The sequence below is a fragment of the Typopeltis vanoorti genome, chromosome 18 (genome assembly GCF_054136105.1).
Source record: "Typopeltis vanoorti isolate ZY-2024b chromosome 18, IOZ_Tvanoo_1.0, whole genome shotgun sequence".
Lineage (NCBI taxonomy): Eukaryota > Metazoa > Arthropoda > Arachnida > Uropygi > Thelyphonidae > Typopeltis > Typopeltis vanoorti.
The window spans coordinates 94,468,833-94,496,166 of record NC_143566.1 but is presented as its reverse complement, the minus strand read 5'-3'; the positions used below and the strand labels follow the sequence as shown (position 1 = coordinate 94,496,166).

General features: G+C 34.6%; 1 protein-coding gene across 2 annotated transcripts in view; it reads left to right on the top strand.

Annotated features, from left to right (window-relative positions):
- The window catches only part of LOC150096953 (eukaryotic translation initiation factor 2-alpha kinase 1-like), a 261,883-nt gene that overhangs the window by 141,159 nt on the left and 93,390 nt on the right, over positions 1–27,334 (top strand). For both annotated transcript variants that reach the window (XM_090408147.1, XM_090408148.1), the window contains exon 10: positions 26,920–27,010. In XM_090408147.1, coding sequence (XP_090264273.1) covers positions 26,920–27,010 — 91 coding nt within the window. The remainder of the gene's footprint in view (positions 1–26,919; positions 27,011–27,334) is intronic.

The following is a 27,334-nucleotide window of genomic DNA, read 5'->3' as shown; positions in this document are numbered from 1 at the left end:
TGACATGCAGTGGGTCCAGTGGTTTTAAATCACCCAGAAGGCAAGACAGGATGAGCATCGAGACAATAGCACTTAGAAATCAGTGGCTGTGATTAGTTATTGTGTTTGACACATGCATGCAGCATAGTCTGCCGGAGTGGATTGTTTTTTTCATTGTCATTCGAGTTGTCTCTAATTACACTAATTGTCCTACATATAGTACACAGATGTTAAATGTCTGTTTACTGTATTTAGTGATAAACAAAGTTACTTATTTTTATTGCTTGTGCAGTATAGCATCTATTCAGATCGGAAAGTTTTTTAACAGTATAGGGACATTTTATTCTAGTCTTCGGAAACAATAGACATAGTAAAAACTTGTGTATTCCTAAATAAAAATGAATACTTCTGTGTATTATATGAAGTTTCTGATCTACAACAAAATACTAGTATATGTCAGATATCTATTATTGATAAGACAGAAGAGTTGCTGACACTAAAAAAAAAAAAAAAAGAATATAGCATTCCTGAAATTGTGGATAATTTCAGTTAATGATCAAATATTATGCATCCTATTATTGCATACAATGTATACTGAGTCTCAGTTTACCTTGATGGACCTGTGTTTCACTAGGGATTTCTCCACGGGTGCAGGTCACAAAGATGCCTCCAACGATTTCGAACTTGAGCCTCTCTCTTCCATGTTATACCCATGGATCTTCCCATCTTGTAGGTGTCTTCCTGGTTTTTTCTTTATTCTTGGTTGCCAGTTGAGTATTCTATATGTCCATCTGTTATCCCTGAGTCTGGCTATGTGACCTGCCCATCTCATCTTGCTTTTGTATACTGCATCCCATTATGTCGTAGAGTCCCATTTATGCCTGATCTCTTTCTTAGTTCCGTGTTTCTAACATGTTCCATTTTGCTGATGTTCAAATCTACATTCTATCGCATGCTAAGTTATTCTGAGAATCTCTTCTTTTCTTGTCGTGTTCCATGTTTCTGATTCATATGTGAGTGATGGAAGAATGTCACAATTAAATAGTTTTGCCTTTGCAGAGATGTCAAAATTTGGATCAGTAAGTGTTTCTTTTAGTCTATTGAATGATAGCCATGCAGTTTTCTTTCTTTTTGCTAGTTCTTCAGATAAATCGTTATTAATTTTATTGTTTCTCCTAAGTAATTGTAGGAGTCGACTTGTTCTATAGGGATGTTATTAATGCATAGGTGACTTTCACTTGTGTAGATGTTTTTCATGCATTTTGTTTTTTCTAGATTCATTTCTAAGCCTGTCTTACTGCTATTTGTGTATATTTTTTCACCATTTCCTCTAGGTCTTTTGGGTTGTGGGATATCAGTATTAGATCATCGGCAAACACAAGGATTTGTAGTTTTTCACCATCTATGCTTATTCTTCTGTTTAGGTCTAGTTTTTTCAGAATGTATTCTAAAGTGCTGGTAAATAGATTTGGGTAGATCACATCACCTTGGTGGACTCCTCTCTTTATATCTATATTTACAGATTGATCAAATAGGGTTATTTGTGTGGTCTGATTTTTGTTAATTTCTTTTATCATGTGGATGTAAGTAGGGTCCACATTTATTTCCAATAAGGCACTGATGACTGCATTGTGTTTTCTGGTATCAAATGCTTTTTTAAAATCAATGAAGAGGAAACATAGAGGGATTCGATGTTCATAACTAACATTTTTCTGTTAGTTATGAAATGACCTGGATATGATCTATTGTAGAGAAACCTCTTCTGAATCCTGCCCGCTGTCTACTAGAATTGTCTTCGAGAGTGTTTTGGATTCTGTTCAGTATTACTCTGTTGAAGATTTTATATTGTATATCTGAGAAAGTAGACAGATTGGACGATAATTTTTTATGTCTTCCTTGTTCCCTTTTTTGTACAGAAGTATGGTTTTCGAGATCTTTCTTTCTTTGAAGTACCATGTGAATCTGGCAGCCAAGGCTTTGAATATAGTTAGTCCACCTTGTTGGATTTCTTCAGCCTTAACATGATCAGGTCCTGAGGCTTTATCTTTACTCATTTTCTTAAGGGCTTGTTCTATTTCTTCTGGAAGTACATCTGGTATGTTGCTTGGTTTCGGAATGATAGATTCTGAGACTTGGCACTTAGTTGCATAAAGATCATTATAAAAATTCTGCACAGTTTCTTCTATCCTTTTTCTATTATCATATTTCCCCAAAAATAAGACCTAACCAGAAAATAAGCCCCAGTTAAGGTCGTGCCAGACGGATGCATTTAGTATGTCCGTTGCAACACATGATGGATGTATTGAATTATAAAATAATAATATTAATATATAATTAAATACATACATACATACATACATCTTCAAAGCCCACTCTTCCTAATTGGGTTGTGGGGGCAAAAGCTGCAAGAGGAACTTCCAATGGTCACGATCCTCTGCCACCAAGCTCAGGTGTTCTGGTGGGATTCCCAAATGTATCCACCCGAGGTTTTGGATATAATCTATCCAGCGAGTCCTTGGCCTTCCACGTGGCTTCCCACCCTCTGGCTTGGCAAAGAGGGCCTGCTGAGGGAGGCTCTCTTGTGGCATTCTGACCAGGTGCCCATACCAGTGTAACTGTGATCTCTCAACACGGAGAAGCAGCGGTTGTGTATTGAGGGTTTCCCGAATTGCAGAGCTTCTGACTCTGTCAAGTTTTGTCAGCCCTGCAACCCCTCGAAGGAACCTCATTTCAGCCGCTTGGATTCGTGTCCGCATTCTTTCGGTCATTACCCAACTCTCATGACCATAGGTGAGGATGGGGACATAGACTGTATTGAAGACAGCCAGCTTTGCCTTCTGGCTTAACTCCTGCTTCAATACTACCGAACGGCCAAGCTCCCGCAATATTGAGCTTGCTAAGCCAATTCGAGTATCTAGCTCTATGTCCCATTTTCCATCATTCGTGAATATGGACCCAAGGTATTTAAACCCAAGGTATTTATTTATATAATTAAATATAAATAAATAATATTATTGACATTAATACTTAAAATAAATGGTAAAATAAATGATAATTAAGTATTTGTAAATACCCAAGTGGGCCTTTGGACGAGAAGTAAACGCCTATGTAAACAGATGAACTCGAGACTTATTGCCGAATGACCAATCGGAGTACAGACACAATGAATGAATAACGTGCGCACTTGAAAACGCTTATTTTAGGAGAGCTGTATTGCTGAACATGAGAGATTGGGGCCAATGGTTCTACAGGAAATGGAATCACAAGAAATTCAGGGTTTGGAGAGTTATGACGATGTTCCAGAAGAAGATGATATGACTGTATTTGAATAAATGTAGATTTTTGTACATGAATAAACTAATAAATGTAGATTTTTGTACATGAATAAACTAATAAATGTAGATTGTTGTACATAAAAAAAATAAGACATCCCCTGAAAATAAGCCCTAATGCATCTTTTGGTGCAAAAATTAATATAAGACCCGGTCTTATTTTCGGGGAAATACAATAGTATGTTTTTCTCCATTTTGATCCTGTAAAGCAGATGGAATTGACTGTTTAAAATTTAAGTCTTTCTCTATTTTTTTTCAGGCTGGTTTTTGCCTGCACTGCTTCTTTTAGTTTTTGTATCCTGAAAGTTTTGTAGTCTTCTGGAATTCTCCTTAGTAACTTATAGATAATTTTGTATTCTAAAAAATTTCCTTCAGATTTCTTCAGTTCTTTTCTCCTTTTCAGTAGTTCTATAGTTTGAGGTGAGAGTCATTGTCTTTTCTTTTGTTTCATAGGAATTTCTGATATTTTTTTCTTGCACTCGTTGAATTTATTAATAAATTCAATATAGTCATCATTTATGTTACAGTTCTTAATAGTCCATTCAGTCTCTGATGGGACTGACTGATTTTTGTTAATTTCTTTTATCATGTGGATGTAAGTAGGGTCCACATTTATTTCCAGTAAGGCACTGATGACTGCATTGTGTCCTGTGGTATCAAGTGCTTTTTTAAAATCAATAAAGAGGAAACATAGAGGGATTTAGTATTCTACTGAGTTCTCAGTAAACAAAAGAAAATTCTTTAGAAAACAAAGCAAAATATACATAAACCAGAGAAATGCACATACATGTAGAACAAATTTTATGAGATGATTTGCTGCCTCCATCAAACCACATGTATTCCTGCCATGCCTAAATGAATCACATTGATCAACACTATTAGTTCATTAGATTAGCCTCTACCCTATAGTTTTTAACTGAACTACTAAATATATATACTGGCTATTTATTATTTGTTAGTTATTTATACTTTGCAAACAAATCTCTTTTCCTCTCCTTGTAAGTTTTTTTTTATTTTTAATTATGCCATCATAAATTCACTTATTCATGTCTAGTCTTTATAGGATCACATGCTAATCACTTTACCCAGCAACTTATAGGACACACATATCACAAATGTTAATTATTAATAATTCGTTTGCCATTAACGAAAGTATTTCTACTCACACTTATTCTTTCCTTTGCATTTCCCATTCTCACATGACTTACTAATGATGGTTCACATATTTACACCTTTGAGTAATTCAAATAGATCAACCAAATAAATCATTCCCTTCATCATTGTTTTCGAATATATCTTAAAACAAACACATGGTCCCCCACTCTACACATATTAGGTTACAATTAATTGACAAAAATTATCCTACAATTAATTGCATTAGATAAATTAAGATGAATGCTGATGCACTATGCATCATTAAAACGTTCATACATTGATAAAAATGTGATCAAATTGATGTGAATTTTGCAGCGCAGGTGGCATAAGCCACACAACAGCACACCTAACCGAAATGGGCATGCAACTCCACTGATATAAATATATATTTTTATGCTCAGGTGACAATAGTTTGCAATATGTGTATGCCAAGAGAGATTTGGGGATTAGAATAATCCAAAGAAGAGAAATTTCAACTTGTTGAGAGATTTGGATGTTGTGAAAGTAAGATTGGAAGAAAAGAATTCCTTCTTTGCAAAAATAAGATAGGATTGAGTTTCTGCTAGCCTTGAAATTTACACAATTATTGGAACCCAATTGAAGAATTGTTTGGAAATTAGAATTTAAGATTGTAGAAGTTGATATTCTGGAAAGTTTAATGAACTGTGTAGTACAAAGTTTGTCAAATGAGAAAGCAGAGGTACACTGCATTAGATTTGAAGTCGACTGGAGAAAGTCATTGATATATATATATATATATATATATATATATATATATATATATATATATATATATATATATAGAAGGAAGGCAGTATGTGAATGAACAGAGTCTTGTGGAACATTAGCCTTAATTGCAAAGTTTGAGGATAAAGATACATCCATTATCATGTGTATTGTGCATCTAGAAAGCTGACAACCAAGTCACAGAGATCAGGAGACAGTCCATATAATGGAAGCTTAAATAGCCTTAGTACCTAAACCGATCAAATGCCTTAGAGATATCAAGAGCAACCACTTGAGTTTTCCTCAGAACTTTTCAATGTCATAATGTTCTAAGATGGGTAACATAAGAAAATCCTCTCATGATTGATTAATAGTGGCAGAAATCTATATTGGCAATCATTTATTAGTTGAGAGGGTTAAGGTAGTTTACAATATAAGAGTGTCCACGCGGTTAGCCTAGTGGCTGTGCGCTTCGCAACCATATGACTGGGGAAGGAGTGTCCCAGGTTTGATTCCCGTCGAAGACGTGAGGAATTTGAGGATCTTCCTCAGCCATAGCCAAGTTAGCCAGTCTTGGGCGTGGGCAGTAGGGTTTTTTCTACCAGTTTATCTGGCGTTTTTCATCCTGCAAGCAGGCAAACTGGCCCTGTGAACACACACACAGATCTACAGCCATAAATACTTAGCCCACCATGAGGGGGCTCAACTCACCCCAATAGGGACGGGGGAGAAAAAGGGAGGAAACTCCATACGAATAAATAAACAATATAAGAGTTAATGGTTTTCTCGACTTTAGAAAGAACTGAAGCAAGTAAAGTTGGATGATAATTAGATTGTAGTCATTTGTCACTCTTCTTAGGAATGGGTTGAATATGGTCTGATTTCTTTGCTGCAGGATAGAGACTACTGGAATGAGAGAGAGAGAGAATCAAAAGATACACACAACATGAGTCTAGAGCACAAACCTTCAGTGCAGTTGGAGAAATGCTTTTTAGGACCAGAAGATATTTTGGTATTCACTTTGGACAAGATTCTTCTTACCTCTGTCTGGCCAAACAGAGGGAACATCGAATGTTGTATGTCTGGAATGGTATGAGGATATTTGCCAAGATCATCCATGCAAAAATTCCAGAAAAAGTAAGATGCTGAGAGATTGGCTTTTTTGTGGATAACAATGCAGTGGAACCATCAAAGTAATGTGGTCAGACAAAAGTTATATCTTGATAGTTTGATAAGAGAGTAGAAACCATAACTACCATTTGGATATGATGCAAGTTCCTGCTTTTATGCCTTTGAAAATCAGTTTTAATTGTGGTGGTGGTAGTTTGTTTGCAGCTACTATGAAAATTAGCTAAAAAGGAAATGGAGATTTTGATGCAAGCCATTTGCTATCATATGCTAATTCTTCTCTTCTACAGCCTTGGAATACTTCTTGGAGAACCAAAACTTAGAGAAAGGATGATAATTTAAAGTGAAATGCTTACATACATTTAAATGTGCAAATTTCATGTTTCATTTATTTGGTTGGATTATTGTTTGGGTTATAAAACTGAAAATAGTAATCTAACCAGCCAGGTGAGGCATAGAAGTCAGACCACTTGGCATTTCTTATAATGCCAGACATGTGGATGAAAGCGACTGCATGAGTGTTTCTCCTCTGAAGAAGAAATCAGCACTAGATTGTGATCTGAATTGCCTATGGTTAGACAAATAACAACATCAGTGATATACTTGGAGGAATCACTAGTGGAAGAGATTCAGAACATTTAAAGAGTGATCAATGTTATTGGTAAGTATGAAGGTGGTCTGAAAAGTTCTCGGCCTCGACCATAGATGGCAACACTATTCATATGAAATTGCATATGAAAAAGCTTTGCGCAAGAACAGCAGTCAAAACAGTGGACAGAAGCCAGTTTTCAGCACCAAAGAAGACAAAGTTGGTTCCATCAGCAGAAAAGGTCATGGCATCAGTGTTTTGGGATGCTAAAGGCATTTTGTTTGTTAATTATCTTGAAAAGGGTAAAACAATAACTGGGGAATATTATTCCGATCTTTGAACCAGACTAGATGAAAAAATTCATGAGAACAGATCCAGTTTGCAGAAGAAAAAAATCATCTTTCATTAGGACAATGCACCTGCCCACAAAAGTGTTTTGGCTATGGGAAAATTAAGGGATCAGCACTATGAATTGTTGGAACATCTCCACCCTATTCCCCAGATTTGGCTTTCTCTGACTTCTTTCTCTTCCCAAAACTAAAACCCTTCCTTGCTGGTCAGCATTTTTCTTCATATCAAGAGATAATTGCCGCTTTAGAGGGGTATTTTGCAGATCTTACCGAGAACCACCACAGGGAGGGGATAATGGTGCTGGAGCATCGCTGGAATAAATGTATTAGTCTTAAGGGAGATTATGTTGAAAAAAAAAAAAAAATTGAAATTATAAAATTTCTTTTTCCATTGTTAGACCGAGAACTTTTCATACAACCCTCGTATATGAACAATTTATGTGAACGTCTTGCTTTTCTGTGTATTTGGAAAAGGAAGCCAGTTGGAGCTGTGAATATTGAAATTTCAGAGGAAGATGACCTCATTATTAAGAAACTTGGACCTGTGAAAAATTGATACTTTTTAATGTTTTTAATGAGGAGCTTTAATGGAGTATTGACAGCACTAGGAAAGGATTATTTTGGTTCATTCTCTTGGACATCTGAAAAGCATCTGCCACAAAAAGAATATCTATAAATAAAAAATAAGCACATCAAAAAGTATAACATTCTGTTTAAATCTAAATCAAAACTGCACATTCAACCGTTCCATACATTGGTTAATCTATCTTCAAAGAGTCTCAATGAATATAATGCCATCCGTGCCCTAAGCCTTTCCAATAATTTTTCCGTCACACCGAAAGAAGTGCTGTTGCTAAACCTAATGTACATCATAGAATGCAGAATCTGTCACTTAGCTCCAGAAATAGCCAACAACATCTGACTCAACATTGACAAATATTCTCTCCTAGTCATTGTTGCCAAAAAGTAATCTATCTTCTGATCAGCTTGCTGCTCTCGAAAGTTAGGGAAAGATGAAAGTATTGTCATCACCAGAGCAAATAAAGGTAATGCCACGAATTATAATTGAAAAATAGATGTTATACTCAGATCATGATCCCAACACAAGTCAAAAAATTAAAAAACTTACTTAAAAAGTATCTTACTACCCAGACCAGTTTCGACCTTTATTGAGGTCTCGTCAGTGGGAGCCAGACGTAAAAATGCCAAGGTTGAAGTAATGCAGTAAGTAATGAAGTAATACTAAGGAAAGTGACTGGAACTTTACCACGAGTTGCCTCAGATCTGCACTATGTGCAGGTGCAAACTTGACTTACTTGTCTGTTTGCTTACTTGGGTAAAAAGGATTAAAACCTAGCTTATAAAATTGCTTGGTATCTTGGTACCATATACCCAAGGTAAAAAACTTTTCTACATCTTTCTCTCATCCTGAGATTTTTATTTAATAATAAAAACCACAAGCACCTTGTGGCAACTTGTTTAAGTAAAATTTATAAGCTCTGCATTACTTCAACCTTGGCATTTTTAGGTCTGGCTCCCACTGACAAGACCTCAATAAAGGTCGAAACCAGTCTGGGTAGTGGCCCTTGCCTTTAATGCATAGCGTCATACATCCCCTTGCAGGGATGTACTTTGCATTAGGGTGAAAATACTAACGAAAGTGATCGGATCTAACTTCACCTTTATCAAGAGCTGCATCGGACTTGCACCACGTGGAGGCACAAACTTGACTTATTTGTCTGTTTGCTTACTTGGGGAAAAAAGGATTAAAACTTAGCTTATAAAATTGCTTGGTATCTTTAATATACTATATACCCAAGGTAAAAAACTTTCTATATATATATGTTAGTTAAAGATACCAAAACAGAAAGGAACATTAAGTGTTCCTTTCTGTTTTGTTCTTTTCTATTCTGGTTCCTACACAGAACAGAAACAAATCCCTACACAGTATATTAGACAATCCTTTAGTAATTATTAATGTATGCAAACAAATTTTTTAAGCATACCTGATCATATAACAAAATGTATTCCTTATCCTTATATTAATGAAATTTTCACTCAACATATATAATACTGTAAAAAACAAACATAATAAGTAAAACATTTATATGAGATTTTTACACTTTCTTGCTCTTTGGCATGCTCTCTTGATTACTGGGAGTTAAACTAGATAAAATGTTCTGAACTTATTTCCAAATGTTAAAAGAATTTCCATTAGACTTAGATGATATATTATGCTGCAAATGAATTGCTATCTGCAAGAAGATGACATGTTTATTTTTGCCAGCTTTATAGGAACAACCAAAAACTGTATATAAGTTGATTTGTTGCAAATGTTTCATTCTTGAACTACTTCAGTAATTTTCTAGAACCTGATATCTTTATAATTCATTGCTCTTAAAATCTGTGGTGTTGTTCAGATTAATTAGCAATAAGAGATCTCAGTAAAGCCATTAAAAAAAAAAAAATAATGGACATCCCCGTTCTGTGGTTGGTATTTCAAATGTAGAACACGTTTAGAAAAGTTTCCATGTAATGTGGAATAATATATTTCAGTTATCAATCACTGTTACATGTTTCTCTTGTAAATATATATCAGATATTTGTCTGTTGGACATGATGTGAAAATCTTAATTGATTTTAGAAATCTCATAATTATGACTTACTTCTCCTCATATTTCAGCTTTCTAAGACATTCTCAAAATACATGAATCACTAAGTGAACACACAAAAAATAAGAGTAAATTTTAAACAGATGTTCTTTTGCACATTCTTTTGAAATTGTAGCTAAAAACAAACAGCTAATAAGAAAGAAATTATGAAGAATAAAGAATCCACAATGGAAATAATCCCTGGCTGGTTTTGTTGTCTTTTCCACTGGAGGATGATGATTTCCCAAATCAAGACATTTTCTTCCTTGTCAGACTTATTTAGTCTGAGGATCATGTATATGATTTCTTTAAATGACCATGGAGTCACTTGAGGGTCGGAGCTAGATAACTGAGAGAAGACATCCACATATCCCTTTTAAGGAATCGAATAACTGACTGGGACTTCTGACCTAATGTCCAATCCTCACTATCTCATGATGCACCCCAGTTAGTAGATATCTACCTGGATAGTAAACAAGCAAGGATAGGCTGGCAGTTTGGGATTTAGCCAACCAATGGTGTTCTATATTGACTTAAACCAAAACACTATAATGCTGCAACAAAATGATGCATGCTGGCTTCGATGTTACCAGGTTAAACAAGATCCACTGTTCTTATCAGGGAACCAGTTTAGTAATAAAAGTCAGTTACATGAACAAACTCTAGCTCAACATCATCAGAATTCAAGATAGGCACATCAATGTAAAATGCATCAACCACAAAAAAAAAAAAAAAAAAGAAGCAAGATGTTATATTCATGCAAAAATGATCAGGAAAATGAAGAATAGCAATAGTATTCAACACTAAACATGAAATAATCTTGAATGGCAGGCAGTTTTAAGTGTAGTTGTGTTGGCAGACATTACAGTAGGGAATTGGACATTAAGGTTATTTATTGCCTATGGTCTCATAAGAAGGTTCTTCTTGGAAAAGTGAAGGAATTTTTTCGAGTCATCAGAGGAGATAGATGACATTAAGAAAGAGGAAAAGTTGATCCTCAATGAAGTGAAGATATAAACAGCAGTGTAGGAAATGAATACCACACATATATAAAAATGTTTTGTATCAGATGTCACACACATATATAGGAAAATTTGGAGAAAGGAGCAAAGCAAATAATAAGTGCCTGCAGGATTTGTGTTCAGGGCATAGATTTGTCATTATTAATATCATGTTCCAACATGGTGGTGTGCACAAATTTACCTGGGAAGAATTATGTTATTGTTTCTTGCAATATCTTCATGCTGGACTCAGGACACAAAGAGTGTACTTGGGATTTGAAATAGGAAGTAATCACGATTTAGTTTTGAGCTAGATAAAAATGAATATCATATCGAAAAGAAAAATGTATACAAAAGTTTTAAAAAGAATCAGTCAAGCAACTTTTGGAAGTGAACTGCAGGCTCAAATATACAGATGTTATTCAAGGAAAAATGGAAAAAGTTTGAAAACAGTAATCAAACTGTGGAAAGTCAGTGGCAGACTTTGATTCAGCCAGAGAGGCATGTGGTGAAGTTATCTGCAGGGATGGAAAAATCAGAACTCCAAAGTGAACTTGAACTTGAAGAAGCAATCATGGAAAAGAAGTAAGCATATTGAAAGTTTCTAGCAAGTAGGTCAGCTTTGCTTTAAGAAAATATCGAGTAGAATATAAGAAAGCAAAGTAATGTGTAAAACTAGTTCCACAAAAGTCATAGAAAAACTTTGGTAAAAATATTGAAGATAAATATCAGGGAGATGTCAAAATGTTCTAGATGCCATTAAAAAAAAGATTAGAAATGGAGGAAAGAGTATCATAAAAGGAAGCAAAGATGATTAAGGTCACATGGAACCCAAAGCTAAAGATATCCTGGATGTTTGGAGCAATTATTTTGAGATTCGTAAATGAATCTAGCTGTGACAGAAATGGTGATTGAAATATTCTAGTGGATTGCAATCAGGAGTGCTATCATTACTTGGGCAGAAAAATCGTCAAAAACCTGAGATGTGGAAAGGCAGCCAGAGTATTCTGCCTTTTCCAGAGTATTCAAAATTTAACAATTTTGGTGAAGCAGGCCTCTCAGATCACGCTCTTAACACCCTACACAAAATTGATTGGAAAAGTACTTGTTCTTTACATCATACAAAAACTTGGTATGAATGGAAATTTAAAGAAGCCTGTGAAATTTTGATTAACCACCCTAATATTAACAATAATGGTGGCATAAAAATCCCAAGAATTTGGATGGCACACATTCAGCCCACTTAGTTTCCAGCAAACCTAAAATAAAATAAAAGCTGAAAAACTCTAAGTAGTTTTTCAGCTTTTATTGGGCACTATCCATTCCAGTTGGTTGTGTTGGAACGTATATCCTAGTTCCGAATCTGACATTTTATTGTAACGTACTCTTATTAATAAAATCAAATAATTGCTAATTGATCACTAATTCAAATGTAGGGAAATTTATATTTATACTGCGCCACCCTATATTTAGATTAGTCTATATAAAATAGTAGAATCAATTTTCAATTAAATTAGCAGTCTCCTTACTCATTCAGGCCGAATTTAATATTTTCCACTTGAGGCTCCCGCAAGATTCGAATTATTTATGAACGGTGCAATAAAAAAGAATCAGGCAAACACAATATTGAAATTAACAAAACAAACATTTAATATAAAGTTATATGACAAATATATGAATTTCACTTCTAAAATAAGACAATACAGTTAAGTTAGTACATCAGGTCAAATCATTCATATTAATTCAGTCTTCAAAATCTTCACATACAAGTTTCACAGCTTTCTCTGTTACAAGATTCCTTACTCAGATTAATACAACAGAAATTCTTGTTTAATTAGTTTGCCCATATCTCTCAGTTATACTCCATACTTAACTCTCAGCAGGCACTTATCATATCATTAAATACGACAGATATTATTTCAAAGCAAATTATTTTTAACTTCTAACTTCGGCGATATGCCACAGTAAATGTTAGAATAAGCGAAATGGAACTATCACTCAAATCTTCATACACAGAAACAAATAAAATATGACTGTCCTTACCGGAGTTTATCTTCAGCACGTCAGATTTAATGTGAGCACATTTTCAAATTATATTTATTACACCCATGGAACACATTTAAAAGAATTCTTCAAGGTCATAACTAGATTATTATTTGTCGCGCTTCACAATTCTCGACGGCAACTATAGGGCAGATTGATATCCTTGTTTACCACTTCACAACAAATTAACCTCCGTACAATTCTTCTTAAAAGCAATATAGAAATAAATAGTAATTCTAAGCTAACTGGATCTATTCTGAATCCTTCATTAACCTTCCAGTCCTTTAATTATCCAAATACGGCACCAAATTCCTATTAATGCCACTGCTGACTTTACTTTCAGCTATCTATAAGTTTTCACTTCGTCTCTGCACACTTCTAAATACTACTCTCTTGAATTTCTGCCCTTCAGTCCTTTTTATTTACCTTCACCCCCTTGCTTATATTCTTCCTTCTTCCCTTTCAAAAACTCTTCCTTCCTTTTATGTATCTTACTACTCATATTTTTCTTCTCTCCTCGTTATCGAAGCTCACGGTCTACCCACGCGCGTTCCATTTTATTTCTCTCTCTATAGCAACGAACAAAACGTAAACATTCGCGTTAACGTTACATAAGGCTATACTTTTACATTGAGTAATGAAAAACATTAATAAAAATATTACACTTACTTAATTTTCTCTTTCATTTCATTTACAATTAACAATATATAAAATATATGTTACAGTATATATATAAATTATATACATATAATTTCTCATAATATTATTGAAGGAATAAAGTAAATAAGATAAATGATATTTATCACTGAGTCCTTCGAATAGTAAAATATACATTAAATTTATTGAATCAATAATAGCTGATGAAATTCAGGAATAATACATGAATAATAATTCTTAAGCAAGGGATTAACAAATAATTTTTAAACAAGTCATGCTTAATATATGATAGGTTATGTCAAATGTGAATGAAGGACAAAATATACATAATAATTTCATTCACAGTTTAACAAAGGCTCACCCTTTCTCTGAAAAATTTTTCTTTTGAGAAAAATTTTTCACACAAGTTCCTTTCAGTGGAGGATTTAAGCCTTACACTTTTTCCTATAGGTCTTAAATAACTCTTAAATAGTGTTCTTTTAGAGTAAAAATCATGTTCTCTATTACTAGAATTGAGTTTTAGTTGTCTCATAACTTGCTGATTTGTTCCATTATGTAGATTGGTTACCTTAGCAACATTAACTTCAACTGTTAGTTTATTTTTAGTGGCAACTTCTGATTCAGGTTTGGGTACTACTTGTTGTGATGGTTTGTCAGTGACAAGTTGTGTTTCAGGCTGATTGTACACATCAGAATTAGTATCACTATCCTTCACAGTTGGTTCAGTTATAAACAGCTCTAGCTTATCTGGAGTAATTTTTTTATCAGGTATACAAAATCCTTCTCTCTGTCTCAATGTCTTATCATACACATAATTACTACATCTCCTGATGTTTCTCTTTCTGTTCATTAAAGATACTTCCTTTCTGGAGAAGTTACAGGAAAACTGATACCTTTTCAAGAAATTTGTCTATTATAATGTGGGAGCTTATGTTAGTGGTTGAGGGTATAACAAGCAAATCTTGGCAGACATTTAATTTAAATTCAGGTAAGTAGATTCTAGCATGAACTTTTTCATATGCTACAAAATTAGAATCTGAAAGAGAAGTAATTCTTACAGGTTGTCTAAGTTTGGCAATATTATCTCTTAATTTATGTCTTATACCTTGGATACAGTCCTTTCTAATAGTTGAAGCATTGCATCCGGTATCTAATAAAATATTACATTCATAACATAGGATTTCTCTTTTAATTCTCATCAATTGTTCATTAAATCCTTGGTGTATCTGCATCCTATCATATCCTCTGTGGGGTATGTGTCCATACTTTGAATCCCAGCTTTTGTTAGCATAGTTTCTTTTGTTAAGAAAACAATTTCTAGCAAGGTGTCCAACTTTATTGCAATTATAGCATTTGGGAGGATCTCTATGTTCTCTCTTCATCCGAGGTTGAGACATAAATGATATTTGTTGTTTAATATTTTTCATTTCTTGTACTAATTCACTCAAATTTGTTAAAATAGATTGACTTTGCTTTTCTACTTCCAATTTAATTCTTTTATCAACCTTATCTGTTGTGGGGTTTTGGTCTTCCTTAGATTGTAGAGTGAATGTTGCCAATTGCTTCATCACTTTATTAAGACTATCCATAATAGGTTGATTTAATTTCTGAACTTCCTGGTGCATTAAGCTCTGTACATCTTTCATCAACTTCTTGTTGGTTTGATCTTCATTCACAGTCATGTGACTAACACTAATAGGATTTGCATCAGTATCTTTTTTTTTCTCTTCTTCCTTACTATTCTTACCTGCAACTTTAGACTGGTCCAAGGGAATATTAATTTTATCCACAACGTTCACAAAAGCTGTATTGGATGAGGGATAAATGTCACCAATCATTTGCTCCTTTTCTTTGACAGCTTTCAGGCATTCTTCTAGTGTGGTGATCTTCTTTTTATAAGCTGTTTCTCTGAGTTCTGGCTTAACACCTTGATGAAATTGCTGACAGACTGCCCAATCCAAATGAGGCTTATCTGCATTGCATACATTTAGACTGCTAGAAAGAGTTATCAGGCGATTGTAGAAATCGATAACATTCTCCTTATCTTTCTGTGTAATCTTTTGTAACTTCCATAGATTAGATCCTACACTTCTCAGTTTACAGAATTGAGATAGTAAAGTCTCTTTAAATTTTGAATATTCAAATGTTTCCCTAAGTATTGGAGATGAATATAAGAATGTCTTTGCTTTACCTATTAATTTATTTCTAAGCAACATTAGTAACTGAAAGTCAGTCCAATTTGCCTTTTCTCTGAGTTTCTCAACATAAGTAAAATATGATAACACATCATCTGATTCCTCTCCTGAAAATTGGGGAATTAACTGTTGGGGGTTCACCATTTTAAAAAATTCATCATCTTCCATTTTCGTGCTGCATGTAACAGCCATAGTAATTAATGAATTGCTAATTAAAATAATACAATTTTCACCTTAAAACAAACTTCTTTCTTTGCCTGACTCTAGTTCATAACCAGTTCACTGTGATTTACTTATTTTAGTTTTAAGATTTCAGGGATTATTTCTACGACTATTATCACAAAGCTAAATTAAATTTCTTAATTTATATTAGTTAAATCACATCTTGCCGACTGCGCCATTTTGTTGGAACGTACATCCTAGTTTCGAATCCGCCATTTTGTTGTAACGTACTCTTATTAATAAAATCTATTAATTGCCAATTGATCACTAATACAAATATAGAGCAATTTATATTTATACTGCGCCACCCTATATTTAGATTAGTCTATATAAAATAGTAGAATCAATTTTCAATTAAATTAGCAGTCTACTTACTCATTCAGGCCGAATTCAATATTTTTCATTTGAGGCTCCCACTAGATTCGAATTATTTATGAACGGTGCAATAAAAAAGAATCAGGCAAACACAGTATTGAAATTAATAAAACAAAACATTTAATATAAGGTTATATGACAAATACATGAATTCCACTTCTAAAATGAGACATTACAATTAGGTTAGTACATCGGGTCAAATCATTCATATTAATTCAGTCTTCAAAATCTTCACAAGCAAGTTTCACAGCTTTCTCTATTACAAGATTCCTTACTCAGATTAATACAACAGAATTTCTAGTTTAATTAGTTTGCTCATACTTCTCAGTTATACTCCACACTTAACTCTCAGCTGGCACTTATCATATCATTAAACACGGCAGATATTATTTCAAGGCAAATTATTTTTAACTTCTAACTTCGGCGATATGCCACAGTAAATGTTAGAATGAGCAAAATGGAACTATCACTCAAGTCTTCATACACAGAAACAAATAAAATATGACTGTCCTTACCGGAATTAATCTTCAGCACATCAGATTTAATGTGAGTACATCTTCAAATTATATTTATTACACCTATGGAACACATTTAAAAAGAATTCTTCAAGGTCTTAACTAGATTATTATTTGTCGCGCTTCACAATTCTCGACAGCAACTATAGGGCAGATTGATATCCTTGTTTACTACTTCACAACAAATTAAGCTCCATACAATTCTTCCTAAAAGCAATATAGAAATAAGTAGTATTTCTAAGCTAACTGGATCTATTCTGAATCCTTCATTAACCTTCCAGTCCTTTAATTATCCAGATACGGCACCAAATTCCTATTAATGCCACTGCTGACTTTACTTTCAGCTATCTATAAGTTTTCACTTCGTCTCTGCACACTTCTAAATACTACTCTCTTGAATTCCTGCCCTTTAGTCCTTTTTATTTACCTTCACCCCCTTGCTTATATTCTTCCTTCTTCCCCTTCAAAAACTCTCTCTTCTTTACTGTTATATTACCACTCATATATTTTTCTTCTCTCCTCGTTATCGAAGCTCACGGTCTACCCACGCACGTTCCATTTTATTTCTCTCTCCATGGCAACGAACAAAACGTACACATTCGCATGAAAAACATTAATAAAATATTACAGTTACTTAATTTTCTCTTTCATTTCATTTACGATTAACAATAATAAAATATATGTTACAGTATATATATAAGGTATATTAAATTATATACATATAATTTCTCATAATATTATTGAAGGAATAAAGTAAATAAGATAAATGATATTTATCACTGAGTCCTTCCAATAGTGAAATATACATTAAAATTATTTAATCAATAATAGCTGATGAAATTCAGGAATAATACATGAATAATAATTCTTAAGCAAGGGATTAACAAATAATTTTTAAACAAGTCATGCTTAATATATGATAGGTTATGTCAAATGTGAATGAAGGACAAAATATACATAATAATTTCATTCACAGTTTAACAGTTGTAATTTATATGTATACTTATATAAGTAATTTTTTTTATAATTATTATTTATTAATTTTTTTTTCTCTTTTTTGAAAACATGTTGCTCTCCAGCTTAATTTAATTTTGTTACCCAATAGATGATAATAATAGGACTCTAGCTTTGATGTAGTAAGGTTTTTTTTTTTTAACCAGAGGTCAGGCCAGTAGTTGTTACAGTTGGTCAGTAACTTTAGCATGCCATAACTGCAGATGATGACCTTAATGTGAAGGTCAAATTGTTGAGTGTTTATTTTGGTTTATATTAAACTAAAGTTTTACTCTAACATGATAGTTGTTTCCATAATTTTCATGATGTATTCTGATCACCATGTAAGCATGAAGGAAAGGAACTAATGAAGAGGTATTGAAGTCAATGGGAACCAAAAGAGCACTCATGGAAGACCTTGTAAAGAAAAAGTGCAAGATGGCAGGACACATTAAGAGGATCAGCAGAGAAGATGTCTCGGGAAATACTGGAGGGAAAATTAGAAGGAAGAAGATCTCCTGGTAGACCAAGAATTTCTTGAGTTGATCCCTCTGCCATTCTTTTAACGAGATTAAAAGAATGGCAGAGGAATGGACACTGTGACGTACCATGATTGCTAACCTCCAAATTGGAAAAGCTACTTAAGAGAGAAATTAGTTAAAACACTACCTGGCTGTGTACAAGATCACATTCAAACCTGTTTTAAATTTAGGATCTTAGAACTGGGTTAGAATGAAACATTTAATCAGACTACAGACCTCTACAGAGTTGGGAGAAGAATTAGAGGAGTGAGCATATGCTTTGTTAGCATTCAGGAATGTATGTGCATTCAAATCTCAGGAGGTATGAATATTAAGTAAACTGACTTATAGTGGTAACTTGTCACTGTAGAGGACAATTACTTGATTGCATGTGAGTACATGTTATACAGATAAGCGATTTTATTTCAGAAAATAATCAGATAATAAAGTTTGAGGCAGTATGGTGTGAGATAGAGGTGAATAGAATCAAATACTTGGTGGGATGTTGTTATAGACCTGGTAATGTGGATGGTGGTGATAGTGAAATGTATAGTCAAATAAGCCAAACAAATAAGAAAAGGGTGATCATTATGGGTGATTTTAATTATGGCAATATAGACTGGAATGAAGAGATAGCAACTGGAAGTAAAGAAAATGAGTTTCTTGAGTTTTTGAGGGATAACTACCTCAGATAGTATGTAACAGAGGGCACACAAGGATTAAGGGTCTTGGATTTGGTCATCTCATCGGAGGATGTAATTATCAGTGAGGTGTCAAATCATCCACCAGTTGGTGAAAGTGACCATGAGGTGATTACCTGGGTGGTTGCCAGCAGTGCAAGGACCCCTGTGAAAAAAGGGTATATGTGGAACTACAAGGGGGGTGATTATGAAGAGCTCAGGAGACAGCTTGCAGGTGTAGCATGGAATGAGGAGCTAGCTGGAAAAGAGATCAATGCAGCTTGGGGGATTTTCAAAAACTACTTAGTAGATGCAATGTCTAAATGTATACCTTGGGTGAGAAGGTTAAATAAGGTAGGTGTGAGATGGATGAATAAAGAGATTAAGCATTCAATACAGAGCAAAAGGGCATTGTAGAGGCAGCATAAGAGAAGTGGAAGTAACCAATTTCATGAGGTCTACAAAGACCAGGCAAGGAGGGTGACTTGGTTGGTGAGAGTAGCTAAAGAGAGGTATGAACAGCAGTTAGCTAATGAAGCTAAAAAGAATCCTAGGGAGTTCTTTCGATATGTAGCCAGCAAAAGAAAGAATGATTATGGAAGGATGACATTGATTGGAGGAAATGGTATAAAGACAGCTGTTGCAGAATGTGTGGTGGAGATACTTAATGAGCAGTTCATAAAGATCTTTCAATCTTGTGAATGTGACTTCATGGAGAGATTAAGAGCAGTTGATGATGGGGAGGAGAGACTGACTGTAAGTGAGCAAGAGGTGTTTGGGGAGTTGAGTAAACTAGATGTAAATAAGGCTGTGGGACTTGATAATATATCACCGCGTATTCTGAAGGAATGTGCCAGAGAGTTGACACCTGCCTTGACATATTTTTTTAATACGAGTCTTGCACTCGGTCAAGTCCCTAAAGAGTGGAAGGAGGGCAAGATTGTGCCACTTCATAAAGGAGCTGATCGAACTCAAGCATCAAACTATAGGCCTATCTGTGTGTCAGGTGTTGTGGTTAAGTTGTTGGAGAAGCTTGTGAGAACTAGGATCCAGAGTTGGGTTGACAACAATGGTATAATCTTTGATGGACAGCATGGATTTGCTAAAGGGAGGTCGTGTTTTAGTAATCTACTTACTTATTACAATAAAGTGACTGCTTCCTTGGACAGAGGAGAAGGATACACAGTAATATACTTGGATTTCGCAAAAGCTTTTGATAGAGTACCTCATGATAAGTTGACAGTCAAACTAGAGCAGATGGGGTTGGATATTAGATTAGTGCATTGGATTGGAGACTGGCTATCTGATAGGTATCAACAAGTTGTGTATGGGGGTGCAATATCCAGGAAAGTCACTAGTGGAGTGCCTCAGGGATCTGTTTTAGGGCCATTACTATTTAACTTGTATATTAATGATATTGGCGAAGATTTGGATGGAGATATTCAGTTGTTTGCAGATGATGCAAAGTTGGGACGAACCATAAAGAGTAGTGAAGATGTTGTGGCCTTGCAAGAAGACTTGAATAAATTGAGTGATTGGGCAAGCAAATGGGGATGTGAGTTCAATGTTGCAAAATGTAAGGTTTTAAAATTTGGAAAACAAAGATGGGATGCAGAATTTATGCTTGGTGAGAATATATTGTTGGAAGTAGAGGAAATAAGAGATCTGGGGGTGATAGTGGATAAGGATCTAAAATTTAGAGGGCACATTGCCAAAATTTTGAAGACAACACAGACTTCTGGGAATGATACTTCGACACTGACGTGTAGAAGTAGGGAGATTCTTGTTCCATTGTATAAGGCTTTGATTAGGCCACACATGGACTATTGTGCCCAGATTTGGTCACCTGGTTTTCAGAAGGATGAAGAGATGTTGGAAATGGTCCAAAGGCGACTGACTAAGGTAGTTTCTGACCTCTGGAATGTCGAGTATGAGGAAAGATTGAAAAGATGTAATTTGCAGAGTCTAGTGGAGAGAAGGAAGAGGGGAGATATGATAGAGACCTACAAGTTGGTAAGGGGTTGTTATAGGATCAATGGTGGAGAAGTTCTACAGAGAATAGTGGGAGATCAGGGGAGAACCAGAGGTCATCCCTGGAAACTGTATAAAGAGGGTGTGAGTAAGGGAGTGAGAGGCAGGTTTTTTTTGTGCAGAGTTATGAGTGATTGGAATGCCTTGCCTGAGAGTGTGGTGTTCTGCAAGGAGTTTGAATGTGTTTAAGACGCGGTATGATGAGATGTGTGTGAGATAAAAGGACCTCCTAGATGAGTCTTTGACTCCATGAGGTCTTGTTTAATAATAATAATAATATCATTGCTTGCTATTGATAATACATTGACATACTGAGCAGTGCCAACACTGTCCATTAGAACCTGCTTCAGCACAACAAACTCTGCAAAATAATTTGGTGAATGAAAAAGATAATGAACTAACAATGTTCACATGCTGAACATTGTTAATTCATTAGATTAGCCCCTCCTCATTGTTATTTATTGAGCTACCAATGTATGAAGCTGCTGTTTAGTGATTAGTTATTTATATTTTGGATTTATATTTATATTACATCTAGGACCTCCTAGATGAGTCTTTGACTCCATGAGGTCTTGTTTAATAATAATAATAATATCATTGCTTGCTATTGATAATACATTGACATACTGAGCAGTGCCAACACTGTCCATTAGAACCTGCTTCAGCACAACAAACTCTGCAAAATAATTTGGTGAATGAAAAAGATAATGAACTAACAATGTTCACATGCTGAACATTGTTAATTCATTAGATTAGCCCCTCCTCATTGTTATTTATTGAGCTACCAATGTATGAAGCTGCTGTTTAGTGATTAGTTATTTATATTTTGCAAACATTCGTATCTAGGGTTTTATAGACTCACATTAACTGCACTCCAGCAACTTACAGGATATATGTATGATATCACAAATATAAATTATTGATAATTTATTTGTCAACTATGTGTTCTTTCTCTCCCTTATATTTGCCATTCTTAAATTAATGTTGGTTCACATATTAAGTATTGTATTCTCCTTAATTATCATTTTCTGATATTATTATTATTATTATTATTATTATTTGACACCTCCATGGAGTCCAAAGACTCATCGAGGGAGAGTGTGCCAACAGCATCGAACGATTGGTCCCCTTCCAACTACTAACCGTGCTCAAACTTACTTAAATGAGCCATTAGTAGCAGAGGCTCTACCAATCGACCAAACTTTGCTGGCATATCCTAAATAAACAAATGTGTTTATTTAGGATATATCAGATTTGGTCGCAATTGAAGAGCCTCTCGCAATATGTGGTGTATTTGCCAATAAGATAGGCAAAGAAGAAATTGTAGCATGTGAGGTATATTCTCTTGACCTGCTAGATTTGGTTGCAATTGAAGAGCCTCTCGCAATATGTGGTGTATTTGCCAATAAGATAGGCAAAGAAGAAATTGTAGCATGTGAGGTATATTCTCTTGACCTGCTAGAAGGGGAAGGTGGCAGCAGAAGCTTTCCGAATGTTCTGGTGCGAACATGTTAAGTGTGTTTATTTTGCTAGGCTGGTTATATGTATATTTAAAAAAAAAAGTGCTTTTACATGGCCAATCCATTTGATAACAATGGTGACCAAAACTTCCATGTTCAAAGAGTTTAATATGAGGGATTTTGTGCAACGTAGTATGTCTGCTCATTGTACTTGTTCTTAAGGATCATTGGCTTAGTATGTCTGCTCATTGTACTCGTTCCTAAGGATCATTGGCTTAGTATGTCTGCTCATTGTACTCATTCCTAAGGATCATTGGCTTAAGATATCAAAGTGAGTGCAAGAAATGCGAGGCTATCAAAAACAGAAGAATGAAGTGACGTGTTAGTGAAAGTGTCATAAAGAATGTATTGGAGGACATGAGTGATTCTGGATGAAACATGAATGGAGTACAAAAGAAGTGGCTGAAGGTAATGTGAATAATGACTTGGCAATGAGTAGGGAAATATTGTGCTTACACGGAGTTCATTACAGAATATGATGTGAGCTCGAGAAACATTTTGCTTCTGGTACAGCAGGGAGGAGAATGGAACAAAAATGTGAATAGGAAGAGCATTAAAAAGTGTAAGAAACTGGGAGTAAAGAGAGGGAATTCTATAGAGATTTTATGATAAGAGATGTAGTGATGAAAATGTGATGAAAGCATGTTTCCCAGGTGGCAAAAATCAAAGAAGTTATCAGTTTGATGAGAGGCAAATTAAAGAGTTCATCATTTTGGCAGGCACGAATGTTTTGACAGGTGATAAATATGGCATGAGAGAGATGATATGAGAGTTGTTGGCATAAGCAAACAAAGAAGAGCGAGAAAGTAAAGATTATGAGTCTCTTCCATGGTATGTAGGACTGAATTGAGAAGAAGCACCATGATTGCAAATGAGTCAGTGAGATTGTGCAGGAGGAATCGTGTGCAGTTTTGATGGATGAAATGACTCGTGAACTGCAATTGAATGAATTTGGAGTTAGATGTTTGAAGAAAGTGATGTTTAGTGAGAGGTTGGAAGTGCAAAATCAGTTCAGCTAGAGATATTGGGGAATGCAGTAAAGCATGTATCTCCACTCGTGGGACAAATGAGTTTGAGTGTAGAAATAATCATGAAATGTCAGTTTCCCAAGTTTCAAATCTAAATGGTCAGTAATTATATTTGCAAAGGTAATTTTGTGGGCCTGGTGAAATACATTTGCATTCACAAATAACAGAAATATCAAAAATGGACACTTTTTTTGCATTGGTCAGTATTATCAATATCAGTGAGACCTTGTTGACAGAAATGGATATAGAGATGCAATTTTCATTTGAAGTAGAGACCACATGTTTATTATTGCAAACTACTTTTATTAAAATAACCAAACTCAGCAGGCTTCACAAGTCAGTGGACTTAAATCCTCATGGGCACAGGACTTGTATTAATTGATGAAAAAACTAGTCTAGTACATATAACAGTGGAAAAATCATTTTATTAAACAGTGACATCATCATAGGAGAAGAATGTAAAGGTTATTGTATTTTCAAGGATAGTAGAGAGAGAGAGAATGGGACAGAAGTAGGTTATTACCTGATGACAGCAGAAGAATTTCAACCAACAAAAATAAAAGTAAGGAGAATTTTAGACTGGAGGGAGACAGTCCAATTGAGGCTATCTGCTATGAGATAGAGCTGAAGGGGACAAAATATATTTCGGTTGCTGTTGGAATGAGTGGTTAGCATATCCACTCTTTAACCAACAGGATGCAGGTTAAATCCTGTTGGTTAAATGCCCATAAGGATTTAAGTGAGTGGACTTAAATCCTCATGGGCACAGGACTTGTATTAATTGATGAAAAAACTAGTCTAGTACATATAACAGTGGAAAAATCATTTTATTAAACAGTGACATCATCATAGGAGAAGAATGTAAAGGTTATTGTATTTTCAAGGATAGTAGAGAGAGAGAGAATGGGACAGAAGTAGGTTATTACCTGATGACAGCAGAAGAATTTCAACCAACAAAAATAAAAGTAAGGAGAATTTTAGACTGGAGGGAGACAGTCCAATTGAGGCTATCTGCTATGAGATAGAGCTGAAGGGGACAAAATATATTTCGGTTGCTGTTGGAATGAGTGGTTAGCATATCCACTCTTTAACCAACAGGATGCAGGTTAAATCCTGTTGGTTAAATGCCCATAAGGATTTAAGTGAGTGGACTTAAATCCTCATGGGCACAGGACTTGTATTAATTGATGAAAAAACTAGTGTAGTACATATAACAGTGGAAAAATCATTTTATTAAACAGTGACATCATCATAGGAGAAGAATGTAAAGGTTATTGTATTTTCAAGGATAGTAGAGAGAGAGAGAATGGGACAGAAGTAGGTTATTACCTGATGACAGCAGAAGAATTTCAACCAACAAAAATAAAAGTAAGGAGAATTTTAGACTGGAGGGAGACAGTCCAATTGAGGCTATCTGCTATGAGATAGAGCTGAAGGGGGCAAAATATATTTCGGTTGCTGTTGGAATGAGTGGTTAGCATATCCACTCTTTAACCAACAGGATGCAGGTTCAAATCCTGCCATGGACATGCATTTTGAGAATGTCTTAAAGTGAATGATGGATTTCATCACCCAGTGTAAGACCACTGCCCTGCTTATTGGTGGCTGGAAGTGGTTTGAAAAGGTTGTGTTAGGTCTCTAGAGCAGGGTTTCTGGATTACATAAAAATAAATAAATAAAAATACAACAAATGCAAAAAAAGAATAAAATATAATAATAAATTTTAATTAGAAAAAACAGGGGGAAAAATCCTTAGCTTACCCATGATATTAATGTACTACTGGTTTACAACCTTTCGAGGGTAAATGCAATATAAAAAAAAATACACAAGGAGCACATAGAAAGATTTGGATAGCATGCATTGGCTGATTAGCAGTGACCAATTATTATGCAGGACTAAAACTTGGGGAACATAGGTTGGAGTGAAAATTAGATTTATACAGTTGCTAAGAGATAATTATCTGAAACATCATGTGATAGAGGTGATTCCTAGTTTGAGAGTGCCAGATTTGCTAATAGCATCAGAAGATATATATCTGCAAGATATAGTTGCCACCTCTGCCTCCATTTGTCCTTGGAGGATTTCTCAAGATGGGGTTTATGTGGAACTATAAAGCTGGTTGTTATGATAAACTTAGACGGCAGCTTGGAATTGTGCATTAGTATAGAGGCTACAAAGGAAGCATGTCATTAGTGCATGAGAAATAGGAATTGTTTTGAGGAAGTGGTATTCACACTGCATACCCAGAGATGGGAGGATAAACCAAGTAGGAGTTAAATGGATAAGTTGCATCACAAAGGAGCCAAAAAAAAAAAAAAAAAAAAAAAAACGTCAAGAGAATATAAAGAAAAATGTGATCAGCATGCTCTTGAGCACAGGCAAGAAGGGTGACCAGTATGATGAGGGATGAATCAGATTATGAGAAAAAGATTAGCAGATAGGAGGAAAAAATATTATTGAAGAATAATTTTAATTATTGCTGAAGGTAATAAAGTGGCAGAAGAGCAGAGGGCATAGTTAACAATCTACTAAACAATCAATTTTTATAGGTGTATCATCCAGGTAGAAATATTACAGTTGCTGGTCTGACAGTGACTGATGTCAAAGAATTTAAGGTAGATGAAATCGAGCCGCTTAGCATATTGAGAAATATCACCATCCAATTCCATTGCTGTAAATACAGCGATGGAACTGGATGGTGTGTTGTTCTCTGTTCAGTGCTGGCAAAGGTGCCAAGAGTGTATATTTTAATGTTTTGACCTTTATTGAGGTGTCATCAATAGGAGCAGATGAAAGAGGGTGTGTTTTGCATTATGGGATGCATACTGAGGCAAGTGATATGAAGTCATTAGCCTCTACATACAAGTAGCTTAGACATGATTATATTTCATGCACAAAACTTTGTTTTGCTTCCTTGGGAAAAGGATTAAAACCACGTATATAATCGTTTGGTATCTTTAACATATAATAAACCAAGGTAATGACTCTAGGTGTTATTTTGTTTTTATGTCAAAGCTCACCAATATGTTGGGAATTTTTAGTTTTAATATTTTATATAAAACTGTGATACCTAGTTGGATTTGTTTGATAATATGTATAGCTTAAAAAATCTACTTTGTAGGACTGTGCATAGATTGTAGAACTAAGTTTTCATTTTCAGAAGTTTAATGCATATTTTATTATTATTATTATGATGATGATTGTCTTCTAATTCAATTTTGAAACAGACTTTAAGAGAAGCTGAAACATTTGCCCTCCTCAACCATTGTAATGTAGTTGGATACAAAACTTCCTGGATTGAACCAAATCAAAACACAGGTAATAGTTATATATTTTTTTTATTTATTTATTGTATCTATGTGTTGCTTATTTTATATTTTAACTTCATCTTTAATTTTCTGATTTTTTTTTGTTTGTTTGTTTACAGTATACTATCTTTATAATTTCTGAACAATTATTAAATTTTAATAAGAAAAATAAGCTGTGAAAGATGAAATCATTTAAAACGAGCATCAGAAAAAAAAGGATAGGATACAATTACTTATGTCTGAAAGCAATTGTACCCTCTCCTTTTTTTTTTCTGATGGCAAACTTGATGAGATTATTATATTAGATTAATACTGTAAAATCTAATAGTGATAA